The sequence below is a fragment of the Heptranchias perlo genome, chromosome 1, assembly GCF_035084215.1.
Source record: "Heptranchias perlo isolate sHepPer1 chromosome 1, sHepPer1.hap1, whole genome shotgun sequence".
Classification (NCBI taxonomy): Eukaryota; Metazoa; Chordata; class Chondrichthyes; order Hexanchiformes; family Hexanchidae; genus Heptranchias; species Heptranchias perlo.
Genome location: NC_090325.1, coordinates 49,574,894 through 49,594,022, shown reverse-complemented (window position 1 = coordinate 49,594,022; position 19,129 = coordinate 49,574,894). Strand labels below are relative to the sequence as shown.

The 19,129-nt window shown below is 41.0% G+C and overlaps 1 protein-coding gene across 1 annotated transcript in view; it reads right to left on the bottom strand.

Annotated features, from left to right (window-relative positions):
- Positions 1–5,642: 5,642 nt before the first annotated feature.
- golph3a (golgi phosphoprotein 3a) overlaps positions 5,643–19,129 on the bottom strand; it is an 88,903-nt gene continuing 75,416 nt past the window's right edge. Inside the window, exon 4 of the mRNA XM_067984859.1 lies at positions 5,643–8,184. Coding sequence (XP_067840960.1) covers positions 7,760–8,184 — 425 coding nt within the window. The 3' untranslated portion in view covers positions 5,643–7,759. The remainder of the gene's footprint in view (positions 8,185–19,129) is intronic.

Below are 19,129 nucleotides of genomic sequence, written 5' to 3'. Positions count from 1 at the left end.
AATCTTTGATTCCAATTTACCTGGGCCAGATCCATTCTCAACCCATTGAAAGTGGCCCTCCTCCAATTATGATGTGGAGATGCCGGTGATGGACTGGGGTTGACAATTGTAAACAATTTTACAACACCAAGTTATAGTCCAGCAATTTTATTTTAAATTCACAAGCTTTCGGAGGCTTCCTCCTTCCTCAGGTAAATGTTCAGGAGCTCCTTGAAGCCTACGCATTTATACATATAGAACAATACATGGTGTTTACAGAATGCCCCTGCAACTGCCCGTTGCCAAGGCAATCACCGTGTTCAGACAGAGAGGTGTCACCTGCAGAACCCCCGAATACACATTCAACAAAAAAACAAACAGGAAAAAAAAACAGAGAGAGGCAGAAACATCCGGAAGGCAGAGAAAGCCAGCAAATGACCCATTATATTAAAGACAGATAACATTTGTTCGCTGGTGGGGTAACGTGTAGCGTGACATGAACCCAAGATCCCGGTTGAGGCCGTCCTCATGGGTGCGGAACTTGGCTATCAATTTCTGCTCGACGATTTTGCGTTGTCGTGTGTCTCGAAGGCCGCCTTGGAGTACGCTTACCCGAAGGTCGGTGGATGAATGTCCATGACTGCTGAAGTGTTCCCCGACTGGGAGGGAACCCTCCTGTTTGGCGATTGTTGCGCGGTGTCCGTTCATCCGTTGTCGCAGCGTCTGCATGGTCTCGCCAATGTACCATGCTCTGGGGCATCCTTTCCTGCAACGTATGAGGTAGACAACGTTGGCCGAGTCACAGGAGTATGAACCATGCACCTGGTGGGTGGTGTCCTCTCGTGTGATGGTGGTATCTGTGTCGATGATCTGGCATGTCTTGCAGAGGTTACCGTGGCAGGGTTGTGTGGTGTCGTGGACGCTGTTCTCTTGAAAGCTAGGTAATTTGCTGCGAACGATGGTCTGTTTGAGGTTGGGTGGCTGTTTAAAGGCGAGTAGTGGAGGTGTGGGGATGGCCATAGCGAGGTGTTTGTCCTCATTGATGACATGTTGAAGGCTGCGGAGAACATGGCGTAGTTTCTCCGCTCCGGGGAAGTACTGGACGACAAAGGGTACTCTGTTGGTTGCGTCCCGTGTTAGTCTCCTGAGGAGGTCTATGCGATTTTTTGCTGTGGCCCGTCGGAACTGTCGATCGATGAGTCGAGCGTCATATCCCGTTCTTACGAGGGCGTCTTTCAGCGTCTGTAGGTGTCCATCGCGTTCCTCCTCGTCTGAGCAGACCCTGTGTATTCGCAGGGCCTGTCCATAGGGGATGGCCTCTTTGACGTGGTTAGGGTGGAAGCTGGAAAAGTGGAGCATCGTGAGGTTGTCCATGGGCTTGCGGTAGAGTGAGGTGCTGAGGTGCCCGTCTTTGATGGAGATTCGTGTGTCCAAGAAAGAAACTGATTCTGAGGAGTAGTCCATGGTGAGCTTGATGGAGGGATGGAACTTGTTGATGTTATCGTGTAGTCTCTTTAGTGATTCCTTGCCGTGGGTCCATAGAAAGAAAATGTCGTCGATGTATCTGGTGTATAGTGTTGGTTGGAGGTCTTGTGCAGTGAAGAAGTCCTGCTCGAACTTGTGCATGAAAATGTTGGCGTATTGGGGTGCGAATTTGGTCCCCATGGCTATTCCGTGTGTTTGGGTAAAGAACTGGTTATCGAAGGTGAAGACATTGTGATCCAGGATGAAGCGGATGAGTTGTAGGATGGCTTCCGGAGATTGGCTGTTGTTGGTGTTGAGTATTGGTGTTGTTGGTGTTGAGTATTGATGCTGTCGCAGCGATGCCGTCATCGTGGGGGATACTGGTGTATAGTGCCGAGACGTCCAACGCAAAATCGTCGAGCAGAAATTGATAGCCAAGTTCCGCACCCATGAGGACGGCCTCAACCGGGATCTTGGGTTCATGTCACGCTACACGTTACCCCACCAGCGAACAAATGTTATCTGTCTTTAATATAATGGGTCATTTGCTGGCTTTCTCTGCCTTCCGGATGTTTCTGCCTCTCTCTGTTTTTTTTTCCTGTTTGTTTTTTTGTTGAATGTGTATTCGGGGGTTCTGCAGGTGACACCTCTCTGTCTGAACACGGTGATTGCCTTGGCAACGGGCAGTTGCAGGGGCATTCTGTAAACACCATGTATTGTTCTATATGTATAAATGCGTAGGCTTCGAGGAGCTCCTGAACATTTACCTGAGGAAGGAGGAAGCCTCCGAAAGCTTGTGAATTTAAAATAAAATTGCTGGACTATAACTTGGTGTTGTAAAATTGTTTACACTCCTCCAATTAAGTATTTTTACTTAAGATTGCTCCTTGTCCTTTGAAAGTTTATAAGAGAATAACAAAAATAACTTAGACTCTTAAGAAATACATGGGGAAAGGCCAAAGATGGAGCATGAAAGGACCTTGAACCAATGGAACTGATTTGGGCCTGGAGGCCCAATTTCAGGAAGGGGGGTGGGGGGTACGGGGCAGGAAGAGTAAACAAACAGGTTAAAAATGTTAAAATAAAAATGTAATCCTGCCTCTAATATCCTGGCAGGGAAGCTGTAAGGTTGATTGTGCCCTGGAGCTATGCAGGTTCTGAACTTATACAATGCTGAGTTAGCAATGGGAATGTGGAGAGTCTGAAGCTCTATTTATTGCTAGAGGTGGAGCTGCTCGCGTGATTGGAAAATCAAGACAAGTACTGCGACACAGGTTGTGAACTTTGAGACTCGTGTACTATAACATTTAGGTCTCTCTCCCGCTCAACAGAATTCAGCATGGTATACACATGCTTGGCATTAGCGCTACGCACCTGCGTAACACTACATTCATTGGAATAACCCCACCCCCACCAAAATTGGGGTATAATGTGTAAATAAAAGGATACATCTAGGTTAAGGTATTCATCTGGCCAGTAACAAGGAAAATGTCCTCAACTCAACAACATAAATTTTAATTCCTCAGTGCTAACAGCTCTGAGGAAGTTGTACAAGTCTCATGTCCCAGTCCATAGAGGTAAACAGTAGGGATTTGAGATAAATTTTCTTACAATGATAAATTGAGAATAATGAACATCCATTTGGGCAGGAATATTGGTAAGGAATAGCTTTTGTATGTAGTTGAATTGCTCCACATGTTCCCACCACACACATTGTCTGGAAATGTAAGAATGTGCTTTTAAACTTCCACTGACCTCTGCTCATCTTCTGTACAAAATCAATAGGAAACAGATCAACAGCTGTAGTTGTTATAAATTTGTTTATATAGAATTCTGCATTGCCCGATAAATGATTTATTTTTGATGTGTTTACTTAAGTTTGAAAAAACACAAACATAATGGCAGTTTACATATGCACTCTTACATCACTAAGCACTCCCTGCAGTTAAAATCTTACTATCCTCACCAGTGATAAAACAATTATTACAAAGGCAAGTGGATCTCCTTAGGCATTGGTCATTGAGTTGGGGATATGCTGTTTTAGAAGGAAAGTATGTCATGTAATGTAACACTCATTTTATTCAGCTTTATTATAGAGATATGGTAAAGTTTATGAAAACATTCATTTAATCTTTTCCCTCATACCTTCATTTACTGAAATGCTGTCATGTGTACTTTGGCATGAACACATTGATAATGAATCCTGCCTCAAGACAATTGATCAGTCTAATTTTCATCCATTAATCAAGTCTCCACACTGACATTTTTCATTTTTGAGATTCAACATCATATTCCTGTCAAACACAGAAAGCTTTCTTCAGGAATGGAGCAGTAAGTACCTGCAGAGCACACTGATCCAGTTAGCATTCATATACATGATGCATCAGCACAATAGTCCATGTGATAAAATAGCAATGGTGTGCATCGCACAGATGCTGCTCGAGTCTCTGCCTCCTCTTTTCATTCCAAGTCATCTGGATAAAGGAGCATAGGTATTTCTCCGGAGATTTGAGGAGAAATCCAGCTGGCTTCTCATTGACCTTCATCATTGCTTTGTCCCGTCTTTGTTTAGTCTGTTGAAATGTGAAGTAAACAGCTTGGGAACTGACTGTTGCACTCAAGGTCAGGCAAAATCAGTTGGGTGGGAGCTAGTTGGCAGGTAGCGAAGTGAGACTCCATGTGAGCAGATACAGAAGTAATATTCCATGTGGGCAGATAGGAAAGTAACACTCACTGGGCAGGTAGATGACTTAAGAAAAGGTAGATGCATGCATCTTACTGAAAGACACCTAGGGAATTGTAGTCCAGCTCTTTGGCACAATTCCCTAGCTCTGGAGTGAGTTATTTTAAATATTATAGGTCGAGCCTGAAGTACACCTGTGACTGATAACATTCACAACACAATCAAACTTTAGTGTTTTTTTCTTATATTGCATTTATGTTAGAAATGTTTTTTTTTTTAAGGACTAGATGCTAGGGGCATTGAGAAATAGAGGTAGCAGCAGAAATCACTGATAAATGTTTTGAGCAATTTTAATTTGTTGGCTTTGTAGTGCTTCCTCATCGGTTGATTTTATTTATGAAATTTGTAGTTTTGCTTGGGTTTCTCCCTGACCACATACATGATGCAGCTATTGCTACGCAATACAAAAATAGATTCTTTTAAAAAAAAAGTGAAGGGAGCAGTCCTATGATAGAACATTGACTTTTTTTGAAAATCATAACCACACTCATAGCATTTAATCTAGTTTTTAAACACAACTTCATTAAAAGTACAATCGAGTTAGGCTTATTATAACCCACACAAAACTGGTAAATAATGTAACCTCAACCCAAAATACCAAAACTAAATTAAGAACTCCATAATGAAAGCATCTGTGGATTACAACTCACTCAAGATTATTGTAGGTATTTTGCATCTTTTTTTAAACATAACCCCATGCTAGTCAGTTGGCAGGAAGTCTGTGCACAGAATTTAATAGCATCATGATTTAAAAAGTAAAAAAGTTGGAACTTGCATTGTCTGGTTGAAGTAGTTCACAGGAAAACATTTTACACACCACACTTCAAAAACAGGTTTCTTTTGTTACTGCGAAGGTTGTAACTTCCTTTCTGGCAGCATGAATGATAAGTTATGGAATAGAAATTAAAAAACAAGCATGGAAATACAGTTAAATTTAAATAAGATCAACTCAAATGCTTACAGAAATTAGAAGCTGATTTTGAGGGAAGTAGTCATATTTCAGATGAATCAGAATATGACCACAATGTACGACAGAAAGCATATTCTAAAAATGATAGATATAAATGCTGTTATTCTGTATTTTTTTTTTTAAAAATCACATCTCCTTGTCTGAAGTCCCAAGTTAGGACCGTTTGGGCCACTGCATTCTCCACAGTCATCATTGCTGTGCCATAATGAGCCAACGGGAGGCAGACAGGCTTCTTCCTCATCAGTTTCTCCTTGTATACATGGAGTATTCCACTATGTCAGGGGATACCAGCATAACATGCTCATGGAGAATGGTGGAATTCAAACCCACTTTAAACTTGGGTCTCTAGCATGGAGATCTAGGATTCAATCAGAGCTTATACTTTTGCATAATGCCTTCTTGTGTGACACGTCAAAACAATACCCATCTCTATAAATATTGCTTATGAGGATGAATAAATGCATAAATGATGTGCTCTATTTCAGGCACTTTCAAAATCATAGTTTATTAACTGAAAAGGTAAAAAGCTAGTATACAGATCAGGGATCCCTTTAATTTCAAGTCTACAGTTCTACACCATCTAGTATTTTTGCTTTGAATATTTAAACAAAAATAATTCACAAACACCTGTAAGCCCCATCATTAGTATGCAGTATATCTTGAATCACTGTATGTCTAATCATCTCCTTGTTATATATACATATGGTGAAACCAGCTGCAGTGAAGCAAGCAGTGGAAAGAGCTCACAGGTTAAAAAAAGCCAATAATTTCACAAGATGATATGCTAAATCAAGTTATATGTAAAACTAATAAAATCTGTGCCATAATTGGAATATTTCCTATCCCACAAAGAAATACCCTTAATTACAGTGGCTGTCATTGCTACAAACAATCCACATGCCATGCCTATAAAAGGACATTTCCAAAGTTGGTATTAATTAAAAATTAACTATATTTGCAGAAAACAAAACTTGTGATTTCACATCCTTTTTTCAGTGTACAAAGAACAGAGAAATGAAAAAATTGCACTCAGCTTGCTATCGGTCACAAACGTTCTTTGACATGAAATATATTCTTTACAATGACATAGAACCAACTTGTACTGTACATTGAATAACATAATAAAAGGCTATGCATAGGTCAAAGTACTTGCAAGGTACTTTTCCACATACATCAAAATCACATACAAGAGTTTTGCACATGCTTTACAGAAGAAGCCCCTTTCCACCATATGTTAGTGGCTAAGCACAGATGAGGCCAGGTGTCGAATTCATTGTGTCTTGCAAAAAACTAGGATGGGGTAGGTAAATATACAAGTCGAACTATATACATAATATACTGGAATGTTGGCTATCCCAGAATTGCTTCCATTTAAAATTGAGAATTGATGGACCACTTTTAGAAGGCCTCCTCTGCCAACTAAGTTGATGTAATAATTTAAAAACAGAGATGCCTTACAAAAAAGTATATATGTAACAAAAAACATATAAACTTACGAAAACCAACAGAAATCTTCAGACTTTAAAGAGACTGTTATTCTTCTGTTCCATTACAGGTGCAGGATTGAAAAGGGGGAGAAAATACACACTCACAATCTAGTCCAAGTGGAGGAGATCCAAGTGAGAAAGCACAACCAAATTGTGACTATGTAAATATTTTCCCATGTTCCTTTCAGACATGAACCAGAAGACGGTGTCACTTCCTGACAATGCATTTTTAAGATTTATTATATGTGTTTTATTTTGTTTTATGATTTTATTAATTTACATGTGCACACCAATTTTTCAAATGTCCATTGTGAGCAGTAATGTCATAATAGATCAATAGTTTCACTGCTGTCATCACAATGAATACTTATTTTTACTGGAATGAAAATATCATTTCTGGTGGCATTTTACAGTTGATGCCACACACAAACAATAATGTAATACTGCAAAGCTTCACTTAAACTTCTAAAATGTAGTGTGCGTGGACCCCCTAAATTTAAGTAACTCGCTTTAAAAAGGGGGAACAAAACACTACACACGTTCTCTTACATATCATCTTTATAAGAAGATTGACATCATTTTAATCTGTAGCAGAAAATACTTCAGTAAAAAGGCAGATCTTTAGTGTTTTACACTGCAGCACTTGAATCTTTTTTTTTTAAAGCAACTGCATATGATGGTCATTCCAAGTGGCAATGCAGTTTAAAGTCCAGATAAATTCATACTTTATCCAAGTATAAAACCCACCATCCCCTTTTACTGCTATTACATAAAAATGCTGACAGACATAAAATATCATGGCAGACTGGTTATGAATTTATCAGGAATAGACTGCAATTGATTTTCTTTTGACACCATCACTTAAATGAACCAGAGGGTAAAACTGGACAGGCCACAAAAGTATACCGTATCTCTGACTGTACTAAATACAATGTTTCAAAGGCCATTTATGAATCAATCTTTCTGGATTAATTGGAAGCAAAGCCTTTAGCAGCTTTGAAAGGAAAGGATAAATTTCATGGAAAAAAGGAACAGTTTAAGGAGGACACGAAGAACAACTGGAGGGGGGAAAAAAAAACAGGAAAAAGAATAAACTTCATATAATTCAATAAATTTTTACTTAGTAAAGGCTGCCACTACAGCCCAAAGCAATTCATTTGTATTAGGCTTCATAGATTCAACTTCAGGATCCAAGTCTAGCAGCTGTCGTACTCTTTTCATGGCCAAGTCATAATGTTCATCCAAGAGCGGGGCAAAAGCATTTTCCAGTACATCCGAGGCATGGGCTAAGTAAATGAGGGCGAGCAAACGCTTGTCCATCCGGTGAGGGTCATTCACCCACTTATCCAGCACCGCTTCCTGCACTTTTTTGATGAGGCGCTGCTTGATGACGTTGTTGGTGAGGGGATGAGTTGTCATGTCGAACAGCAGGAAGTTCTGTTTCTCTGTAGTCAGTACACCTTTCTCCACCAGGTTTTTAGCCAATCGTTCACGGACATTTCGTAATTGATAGTGTAGTTTCAATGGATTCCACGTTTCACCTTAGGGTTTGAGGGGGGTGGGGGGGAGAAAGAAGAAAAATGCATAATTAGTACTTCAGCTTTGTGTATAAAAAGGAGCTGGAACAAATTGTGCAGCTTTCAGAAATTTATAAACAGACCTGAAGTTCAAATTCTTTAAAAAAGTGATGTCTTCTATAAATCTGAATAATGTCAGGAGACCCAACAATCCACTAACATTTTAACCATTTTTACGAGTATAATGTTTATAAAATAACTTTAGCAAAGCAGGAACAAGGTAACATTGAACATAGAGATTACTCTCCGACAGGCCCTTTTATTTAGATAACAAATGCTTCAATCATTGTAAGGAACCTTGGGTTGTGCAATGAGATAGCACACTGTCCTTTCAACTCATGAGGCTGGGTTCTAAACCTGCCCCAACTAACATTGTGAGTCTCCTCTCTGCTGGCTGCAAAGGTCCTTATGAAATGAGTTACACAGTCTCAAATGGGTTCCAACAAGCAGCTGTAAGCACAAACCTGTCAGTGTCAAAGAGGTTGGTTTGTATAAGCAACAGGAAAAATTCATATAGGTGCAGTGGGTGCCCTTCCAAGATTGGAGTTAAGGCACACATTGGGGCAGAAGTGGTTATACTTTGCTACTAGCTGCGTTATTCCTCACCTAACAGCGCTTGCTGTTAACAAAGTGGAAAAGTGCTCCATTCACCAGCACAAATACACTTCACCTTCAGCAAAAACATAACTACAAAATTAAAAACTGTACTGCACTGAATATTCAAAAGCAGTTTTCAGGAAATTAGAACCAATATAAGACTCAGTGTAAAATTAGCAAAATACGAATCAAGCATGTGATTGTCACAATAATCTAACTTTATCTGTAGTCGCTTTAATGTTCTTAAAAAAGGAGCCATCATGGCATGTACATTTCTTAAGACATTCAAGCTTTGAATGTCTTAAGAAATGAAAGACAAAGCAGCCTGCTTGATTGGCACCCCATCCACCACAAACATTCACTCCCTTCACCACCGGCGCACTGTGGCTGCAGTGTGTACCATCTACAAGATGCACTGCAGCAACTCGCCAAGGCTTCTTCGACAGCACCTCCCAAACCCATGACTTCTACCACCTAGAAGGACAAGGGCAGCAGGCACATGGGAACAACACCACCAGCACATTCCCCTCCAAGTCATACACCATCCCGACTTGGAAATATATCTCCATTCCTTCATCATCGCTGGGTCAAAATCCTGGAACTCCCTTCCTAATAGTACTGTGGGAGAACCTTCACCACACGGACTACAGCGGTTCAAGGTGGCGGCTCACCACCACCATCTCAAGGGCAATTAGGGATGGACAATAAATGCTAGCCTCGCCAGCGACGCCCACATCCCATGAACAAATAAAAAAAATTAGTGAAATATACCATACAAGGCTTCAAAGGTTATAGTTCCAAAACTACTGTCCATTTTTAAACTGTAATGGTGAAAAGCTTCACTGTTGTGAGGTGGAGCGTGTTGGAATTCCATCAAACCAAGAGGCAAACTGCAGATTGATGATTTGTGCTCCCTATTTACACAGCAAGCTACTTGTGTTATTATGCAGAGGTGCCGGGTGAAGGCCAGTTTTCCTGCAAGGTGAACTTCGCAAAAACAGGTCAGCAGGAGAATCAATCCAAGTCCGCCAAGAAAACCTTGAATAAAGCGCCAGCGAAGGGCAACTAGAAGTGGAGAAAGCAAAGGAAGGAGAATTACTCCATCTACATTTTGATGAAGCAGGTTCACCCTGACATCTGCATCTCCTCCAAGGGCATGAGCATCATGAATGCCAATGTGAATGATGCTTTCGAGCACATCGCGGGTGACGCTTCCCGCCTGGCCCATTACAAGTGCCACACCATCAACTCCCGGGAGATCCAGGCCACTGTGCGTCTGCTGCTGCTCGGGGAGTTGACCAAGCACGCTATGTCGAAAGGGACAAAGGCGGTGCGCCCAAGAACACCAGCTCCAAGTAAAATTCCACTTAGTACTGAAAAAATACTCACTCATTCTGGTGGGCGCTGCCAGAGGGGCAGTCTGAGGCCTGGTGATAAATAACTTCATTTTATTAGTCTAGAACAACTATGAACCTTAAAAAAAAATCAGGGTAGGAAAAGGCCATCCAGCCCAAAGTTCATTCCTCTACTATGTTAATTCTCCATCATAGCATTCAGTGAAAAGTTACGATGAACACATGAATGTTTCCTACTACTGTCTCCACCGCTTATAGTGGGTGCGTTGGTGTCAAGGGAATTTTCTTGCTATACCAGAGAGAGGTTGGATAGACTGAGACTTTTTTCCCTGGAGAGTAGGAGGTTTAGGGGTGATCTTATAGAAGTCTATAAAATAATGAGGGGCATAGATAAGGTAGATAGTCAAAATCTTTTCCCAAAGGTAGGGGAGTCTATAACGAGGGGGCATAGATTTAAGGTGAGAGGGGAGAGATACAAAAGGGTCCAGAGGGGCAATTTTTTCACTCAAAGGGTGGTGAGTGTCTGCCAGAGGCAGCAGTAGAGGCGGGTACAATTTTGTCTTTTAAAAAGCATTTGGACAGTTACATGGGTAAGAGGGGTATAGAGGGATATGGGCCAAGTGCAGGCAATTGGGACTAGCTTAGTGGTATAAACTGGGCGACATGGACATGTTGGGCCGAAGGGCCTGTTTCCATGTTGTAAACTTCTATGATTCTATACGTGTTGAATGCTGTAACCAAGAAAATCCATGCGAAAGTGTTGTGCCTTCAAGAAAGCATCAGGGCCATGGTCCTAGTAAAGACGAGCTTTGTTTCTCATTAACAGCAAAGTTCAAAAAAGTTCAGCTTACTATTCTTGGATTTAAAAATTGCCATTTTTCCCACTTTTTCTATCAGCAAATGTTATACTCCACATAGTAAAAATTGCATCAACAGTCCCCTAGATTAAACAGTTGGCCATGTAAAGTAGCCCCATGTGTAAAACGAGCTGCCGATTCACTATGAGCGCGTTTCATGGTAGTGGTGCAGACCAATTTCACTCCAAATTCTTTCACGAACCATCATGTTTACTAAATAACAATCTATTCCAGTCAAATAGTTTCAATACAAAGAAACAATCTCTATTTCAATGAATCCTTGTCAAGGCCAAATCCTCAAAGTGAACACAAATATTCTGTAAATTAATTAGTGGCTATCTTGAACGTGAGGCAGAAAAAACACACTTTTAAAAAAAAAACTGTACCCTCACACCCCTGTTCAAAAAAGGGGAGAGGGATAAACCTGGCAATTACAGGCCAGTCAGCCCAACGTCGGTGGTGAGGAAACTTTTGGAGATAATAATCCAGGACAAAATTAACCGGCACTTAAAGGGCCAATAAATGAAAATCAACACGGATTTGTTAAAGGAAAATCGTGTTTGGCTAACATGATTGAGTTCTTTGATGAAATAACAAGTCTATTATGAGGTACTTTATCAAATGCCTTTTGAAAGCCCACATTCACAACAGAAGGTTGATGAAGGTAGTGCAGTTGATATGTACATGGACTTTCAAAAGGCATTTTATAAAGTGCCTCATAATAGACTTGTTAGCAACATTAAAGCCCATGGGATTAAAGGGACTGTGGCAGCGTGGCTAAGGGGCAGAAAGCAGAGAAAATGGTTGTTTTTCAGACTGGAGGAAAGTATGCAGCGTCGATCCCCAGGTGTCAGTTGTTACGACCACTGCTCTTTTTGATATATATATTAATGACCTGGACTTGGGTACACAGGGTATGATTTCAAAGTTTGCAGATGACATGAAACTTGGAAATGTAGTAAACAATGTGGAGGGTTGTAAAAGACTTCAGGAGGACAGTCATGCTGGTGAAATGGGCAGACACATGGCAGATAAAATTTAATGCAGAGAAGTGTGAAGTGATACATTTGGGTATGAAGAATGAGGAGAGACAATGTAAACTAAATAGTACAATTTTAAAGGGATTGAAGGAAGAGACACATTTGTATGTACACAAATCTTTGAAGGAGATCAAGGCCTTAGAGAGGGTGCAGAAGAGATTTACTAGAATGGTACCAGGGATATGAGCCTTCAGAATTGTGGAGAGATTGGAGATGCTGGGGTTGTTCTCCTTAGAACAGAGAAGATTTTGGGGAGATTTGATAGAGGTGTTCAAAATCATGAGTGGTTTTGATAGAGTAAATAAGGAAAAACTGTTTCCAGTGGCAGAAGGGTCGGTAACCAGTGGACACAGATTTAAGGTGATCAGCAAGAGAGCCAGAGGCAATATGAGGAAACATTTTTTTTTAAAAATGCAGCAAGTTGTAATGATCTGGAATGCACTGCCTGAAAGGGTGGTGGAAACAGATTCAGTAGTAGCTTTAAAAAGGGAATTGTATAAATACTTGAAGGGGAAAAAATTTACAGGGCTATAAAGAGCAGGGGAATGGGACTAATTGGATAGCTGTTTCAAAACAGCCGCCACAGGGATAATGGACTGAATGGCTTCCTCCTGTGCTGTACCTACTATGATAAGCAAATCTGGTCAGATTGCTTTCCATTAATGTTGATCACATTACTATTTGATAAACCACAATGAAACAGTTCCACCTTAAGTGCAGTACTTGCTGAAATTTCAGTTTCACAGGAATACTTTCAACAAATTATTGTGCCTCAGATCACCTCCTTTTTAACTTACAGTACATTGTTCACCAAGGAAAGTCCATTACCAACTTTCAGATGTATAATTCATCGGAGGGATAGTTTATTTATGAGAAATGACAAATTTTCTTGGTGTGGCGCAAGAGGAATATAGTGCATAGGGCCATAATTTACTGCTAGAAATTCTTGTAGGTTAGAAAAAAAAGTTGCCTTGGTTTACTAGAAGCCTGTGGCAAGTGGGGTACCACAGGGATCGGTGCTGGGTCCCTTGCTGTTTGTGGTCTACATTAATGACTTGGATATGAATGTAAAAGGTATGATCAGTAAGTTCGCTGATGATACAAAAATTGGTAGGGTGGTAAATAGCGAGGAGGATAGCCTCAGTCTGCAGGACGATATAGATGGGTTGGTCAGATGGGCGGAACAGTGGCAAATGGAATTTAACCCAGAAAAGTGCGAGGTGATGCACTTTGGAGGGACTAACAAGGCAAGGGAATACACAATGAATGGGAGGACCCTAGGCAAGACAGAGGGTCAGAGGGATCTTGGTGTGCAAGTTCACAGATCCCTGAAGGCGGTAGAACAGGTAGATAAGGTGGTAAAGAAGGCATATGGGATACTTGCCTTTATTAGCCGAGGCATAGAATATAAGAGCAAGGAGGTTATGATGGAGCTGTATAAAACACTGGTTAGGCCACAGCTGGAGTACTGTGTGCAGTTCTGGTCGCCACACTACAGGAAGGATGTGATCGCTTTGGAGAGGGTGCAGAGGAGATTCACCAGGATGTTACCAGGGCTGGAGCGCTTCAGCTATGAAGAGAGACTGGGAAGATTGGGTTTGTTTTCCTTGGAGCAGAGGAGGCTGAGGGGGGACATGATTGAGGTGTACAAAATTATGAGGGGCACAGATAGGATGGATACTAAGGAGCTTTTTCCCTTCGTTGAGGGTTCTATAACAAGGGGACACAGATTCAAGGTAAAAGGCGGGAGGTTTAGAGGGGATTTGAGAAAGAACTTTTTCACCCAGAGGGTGGTTGGAGTCTGGAACTCACTGCCTGAAAGGGTTGTGGAGGCAGGAACCCTCAACATTCAAGAAGCATTTGGATGAGCACTTGAAATGCCATAGCATACAAGGCTACGGACCAAATGCTGGAATATGGGATTAGAGTAGACAGGGCTGATGGCCGGCGCGGACACGATGGGCCGAAGGGCCTCGATCCGTGCTGTATAACTATGACTCTATGACTACTTTCCAGCAGAAGGTGCATATAATTGAGAATAAGCTAACAAGTTAAAATTACAAACTAAATGGATTTGTAACTTGAAGTCTGCAGTGCTACAATACAAATAATAATTCACACATCACTGAATTGCCAAGTACAAATACTAACTCAAAACAAGTTCTCGGGTTGAATATTTTCCCACATCCATCAGGACTGTAGTCTTCCTGCCACAATCCGGATACAGGAAATTTTCAAATGACATAATTGCTAAAGGAAGCCCCACCCCCATACTTGATAACTAAAGGGGGGGGGGGTAGGTGACAAGTCGAAACAAGAATGTATTTAATTTAGTGTTCAATTCCGAATGCTTTGAGAAAGCACCTAATTAACTACAAAAGTATTTTTTATTAAGATTCTTATGTTGTGGTCTGTCTTCGGATTTCTCCTCTACATTAGGTAATTGGTTGGCCTAAGTTTGGATCAAACCTCACCAAATAGCAAGCGTAAGATTGTAAAACAAGCGCAGAGAATTGTGACCTTGAATCTGGACACCTTTAAATGGGCGTCTCTTATATAAACATTTTATCAAGCCAATGGTGGTTTTGTGCATGTGAAATTTAATTTTAAACCTGGATAATAGTATAAAGGAGCATTTCCTTTCACGATTGCAATACCTCGGCAGAGAAAAATGACCCATTTTCAAATGAATGGCTTAAGCTTAACTGAATTTTGAATAAACTCAGTTCCAACCTGGTTCAAACATAAGAAATAGAAGCAGGAGTAGGCCATACGGCCCCCGCTAGCCTGCTCTGCCATTCAATAAAATCATAGCTGATCTTCTACCTCAACTCCACTTTCCTGCCTTATCCACATACCCCTTGATTCCCTTAGTACCAAGTAAACCAAGTACTTCAAAAGCCTCAGATTTCTTTTTTTTTTTAAATTAATAGCTCCACTTATTCAGATCTTCGTAAAATACCTCCCACAGAAAACTACTTATAAGCTAATGACGCAGTTAATTTTGTATAAAATTCTTATTCGGTTCTCTTTCAGGAGGTATAACGTGAACCTTGTTCTTTTCAGTTGTAATATTTCAAATTTGGCATCTAACCAATGCAACTTCTGGATCAAGCTTTGCAGTTCATATATTCCAAGCAGAAATATTGCACAATTATACTTGATCACATGAACACAAGGAAACTATTACTCTGATCAAAGCAATTTTCAGAACCTGCCCTAACCTTTCTCTGTACTTAGAGCACATGATCTATTGACCCCATTAGCCCCTTAAGAAGGGTGAAACAAAAAGATGTCTTCTCAGGTATTTGTTCTTTTTATTATCACACAAGGTGATCACTTCTACTGTCCAGTGCAAAATCCCTTCAAACAGCTGTAGATAACAGAAGGAGCCCTAACTTCAAACAGCACCAGATCAAACTTCAACTAGAACATGGTGGAAGCTCTCACCACAACACAAAGTTCTGGTTTCTTTTTTGGGCAACAAGAAGTTTATTTCATCCATAGAATGCCACAAGGAATTATGGTCAGACCTCACAGAGAAATAAGGGAGATATTCAAGTGCTGGAGGCAGTGCACAGAAAAGCCGCAAGGCTGATTGCAGTGTTAGAGGTCGGCATTATGAGGAAAGACTGAAGAGATTTGAGCTCATCAGCCTGGAATGGAGGCATCTGAGGGATGATCTTAGAACTTTATTAGACAATAAATACTATGGAAAACATTAATCCAAATCCAAAATACAATTTTAAAATTAATCTGTGGGAGTAGGACAAAAGGTACACAGGTTCAAACTAGTAAAAGGTAATTTTAGGATTGATAGCAGGAAGTTTTTTTTTTAAACACAGTCAGTGATCAACACATAGGATAGACATCCAGGCAGAGTGGTGGAACCGTAAGCCATGGATTTATTTAAGAAATGAGATGCAGCCGAAGAAGGGAGGGAGGTGGTGGAGGGGTCTGTTCTGGATAGATGTATTAAGAACGGCCTCGCTCGTCCATAAATATCTTATGAAACACAACTTAGTTTGAGCCCATCAGAAGGTTATTGTGGAATTTCAAAGAGTAAAAGCAATTTTATGATGAGGTCTCAAGGTGAAGGTCATAAGAGCGAATGTTCTCAACAACTAAGCTCCTACTAGAATTGTTTCTTCGATAATTCTGGTTTGCTTCTCTCCTGGTCGGCCACTCCCCAACTGTGTTTGTGCAGAGTGGCAGTAGTGCATAGCACATGTATCAAGTAGCATGCATTAAAATCAAATTTCCTGCTTTTTGGGGAGTTGCCATATCAGCAATCGGGGTTCCCTGGGATACAGGAAGAGTGATTTTAATGCATGCTGACTACCCTTTGCATTGACTTGCTGCGCATAAACACAATTAGGGAATGAAGACCAGGAACTGGAGAGAGGTGGCGGAACACCAAAAGCCAAAGAAAAGTAATTAGAAGACTGGTAGAGAGTTCGGAAAAGAGAGAATAGTGGGGTAAAGGCTAGGAGTGGGTGAGTGTGTTCCACAAGTGAGTTGCAGTACCATACATGACAATGCCTCACATACATGATGACAACTTTATTCTCAAATTCCAATCACCCAAATTTCTACTTATGTCTGAGTATCTAAAGCACAATTATGCACATTTTAAACTTTACCCTTTTGGAGGTATTTGTGCATTTCTCTCTAATCCTGTGTTTCTTTGCCCTTTTGGCCTGAACCTGCCGCCAAAGGGCACATATACACCCTGCTCACAGGTCGCTCTCTATGCGCAACTCTCCCCTCCCTGTAGCCAGCCACTAGGAGCCACTCAGCCCAGCTCTCTGTCCAATTGTACTACCCCGCTAAGACACTAAAGTCTCTGCTCAACACCTACCTGCTCAATGCAGTTCAGGTCAGCGGCTGAGCATAATGCAACTTGAGTCTGCTTCGTAGAACTGAGCATTTAGAGTACTAACGCATGGTACCACTACACCATTCTTACTCAAAAAATGTAAGTGTATGTCACCCTCCAACTCCTATTCAGGCAATACTTATATTAAAGCTGGCCAGAAGATGCAGGTGACTAGCCTCAATAACTTGACTTCCATTTTCTCCTCTTCATGATCAAGATTAGGAACTTAAGTCAGAGATTCAAACCAGTGTCTCTCAGTACCACATTTTGGCACTCCAATATACTGTGCCTCTATGCCATGTCAATTTTGAGGAAGGATATTGGCTCGGAATATCACGATGTGGAATCTGTATGGGTGGAGGTAAGAAACACCAAGGGGCAGAAAACGTTGGTGAGGGTTGTCTGTCGGCCCCCAAACAGCAGTGGAGATGTAGGGGAGGGCATTAAACAGGAAATTAGAGACGCATGCAAGAAGGGTACAACTATAATCATGGATGACTAATTTACATATAGATTGGTCAAACCAAATTAGCGATAATACTGTGGGGGAGGAATTCCTGGAGTGTGTTTGTGATGGATTTCTAGACCAATACGTTGAGGAACCAACTAGAGAACAGGCGATCCTAGACTGGGTATTGTGCAATGAGAAAGGATTAATTAACAATCTTGTTGTGCAGGATCCCTTAGGGAAGAGCGACCATAACTTGATAGAAATCCTCATTAAGATGGAAAGTGAAGTAGTCGAATCCGAAACTAGGGTCCTGAATCTAAATAAAGGAAATTACAAAAGTATGAGGTGTGAGTTGGCTAGGATAGATTGGGGAACTTTACTAAAAGGGATGACGGTGGATAGGCAATGGCTAATATTTAAAGAACGTGTGCAGGAATTGCAACAATTATTAATTCCTGTCTGGCACAAAAATAAAACAGGAAAGGTGGCTCAACCGTGACTTACAAAACAAATTAGGGATAGTATTAGATCCAAAGAGGAGACATATAAAATTGCCAGAAAAAGCGGCAAGCCTGAGGATTGGGAGCAGTTTAGAATTCAGCAAAGGAGAACAAAGAGATTGATTAAGAGGGGAAAAATAGAGTATGAGAGTAAACTAGCAGTGAACATAAAAACTGACTGTAAAAGCTTCTATAAATGTCAAGAGAAAAAGATTAGTGAAGACAAATGTAGGTCCCTTACAGACAGAAGTGGGGGAAATTATAATGGGGAACAAAGAAATGGCAGAACAATTAAACACATACTTTGGTTCTGTCTTCACAAAAGGAGGATACAAATAACCTCCCAGAAATGTTAGGGAACCAAGGGTCTAGTGAGAGGGAGGAACTGAAGGAAATCAGTATTAGTAAAAAAAAAGTGCTAGGGAAATTAATGGGCTAAAGGCTGACAAATCCCCAGGGCCTGATAATCTACATCCCAGAGTACTAAAGGAAGTGGTCCTGGAAATAGTGGAGGCATTGGTGGTCATCTTCCTAAATTCTATAGACTCTGGAACAGTTCCTACAGATTGGAGGGTGGCAAATGTAACCCCACTATTTAAAAAAGGAGGGAGAGAAAAAACAGGGAATTACAGACGAATTAGCCTAACATCAGTAGTGAGGAAAATGCTAGTGTCTATTATAAAGGATGTGATAACAGAACACTTGGAGGGTATTAACGGGATTGGACAAAGTCAGCATGGGTTTATGAAAGGGAAATCATGCTCAACAAATCTACTGGAGTTTTTTGAGGAGGTAACTAGTAGAATAGATAGGGGCGAACTAGTGGATGTGGTGTACTTGGATTTTCAGAAGGCTTTTGATAAGGTCCCACACAAGAGGTTAGTGTGCAAAATTAAAGCACATGGGATTGGGGGGAATATACTGGCATGGATTGAGAATTGGTTGACAGATAGGAAACAGAGAGTAGGAATAAACGGGTCTTTTTCCAGGTGGCAGGCAGTGATTAGTGGGTACTGCAGGGATCAGTGCTTGGGCCCCAGCTATTCACAATATAGATCAATGATTTGGATGAGGGAACGGAATGTAACGTTTCCAAGTTTGCAGACGACACAAAGCTGGGGTGGAATGTGAGCTGTGAGGAGAATGCAAAGAGGCTCCAATGTGATTTAGACAAGTTGGGTCAGTGGGCAAGAACATGGCAGATGCAGTATAACGTGGATAAATGTGAGG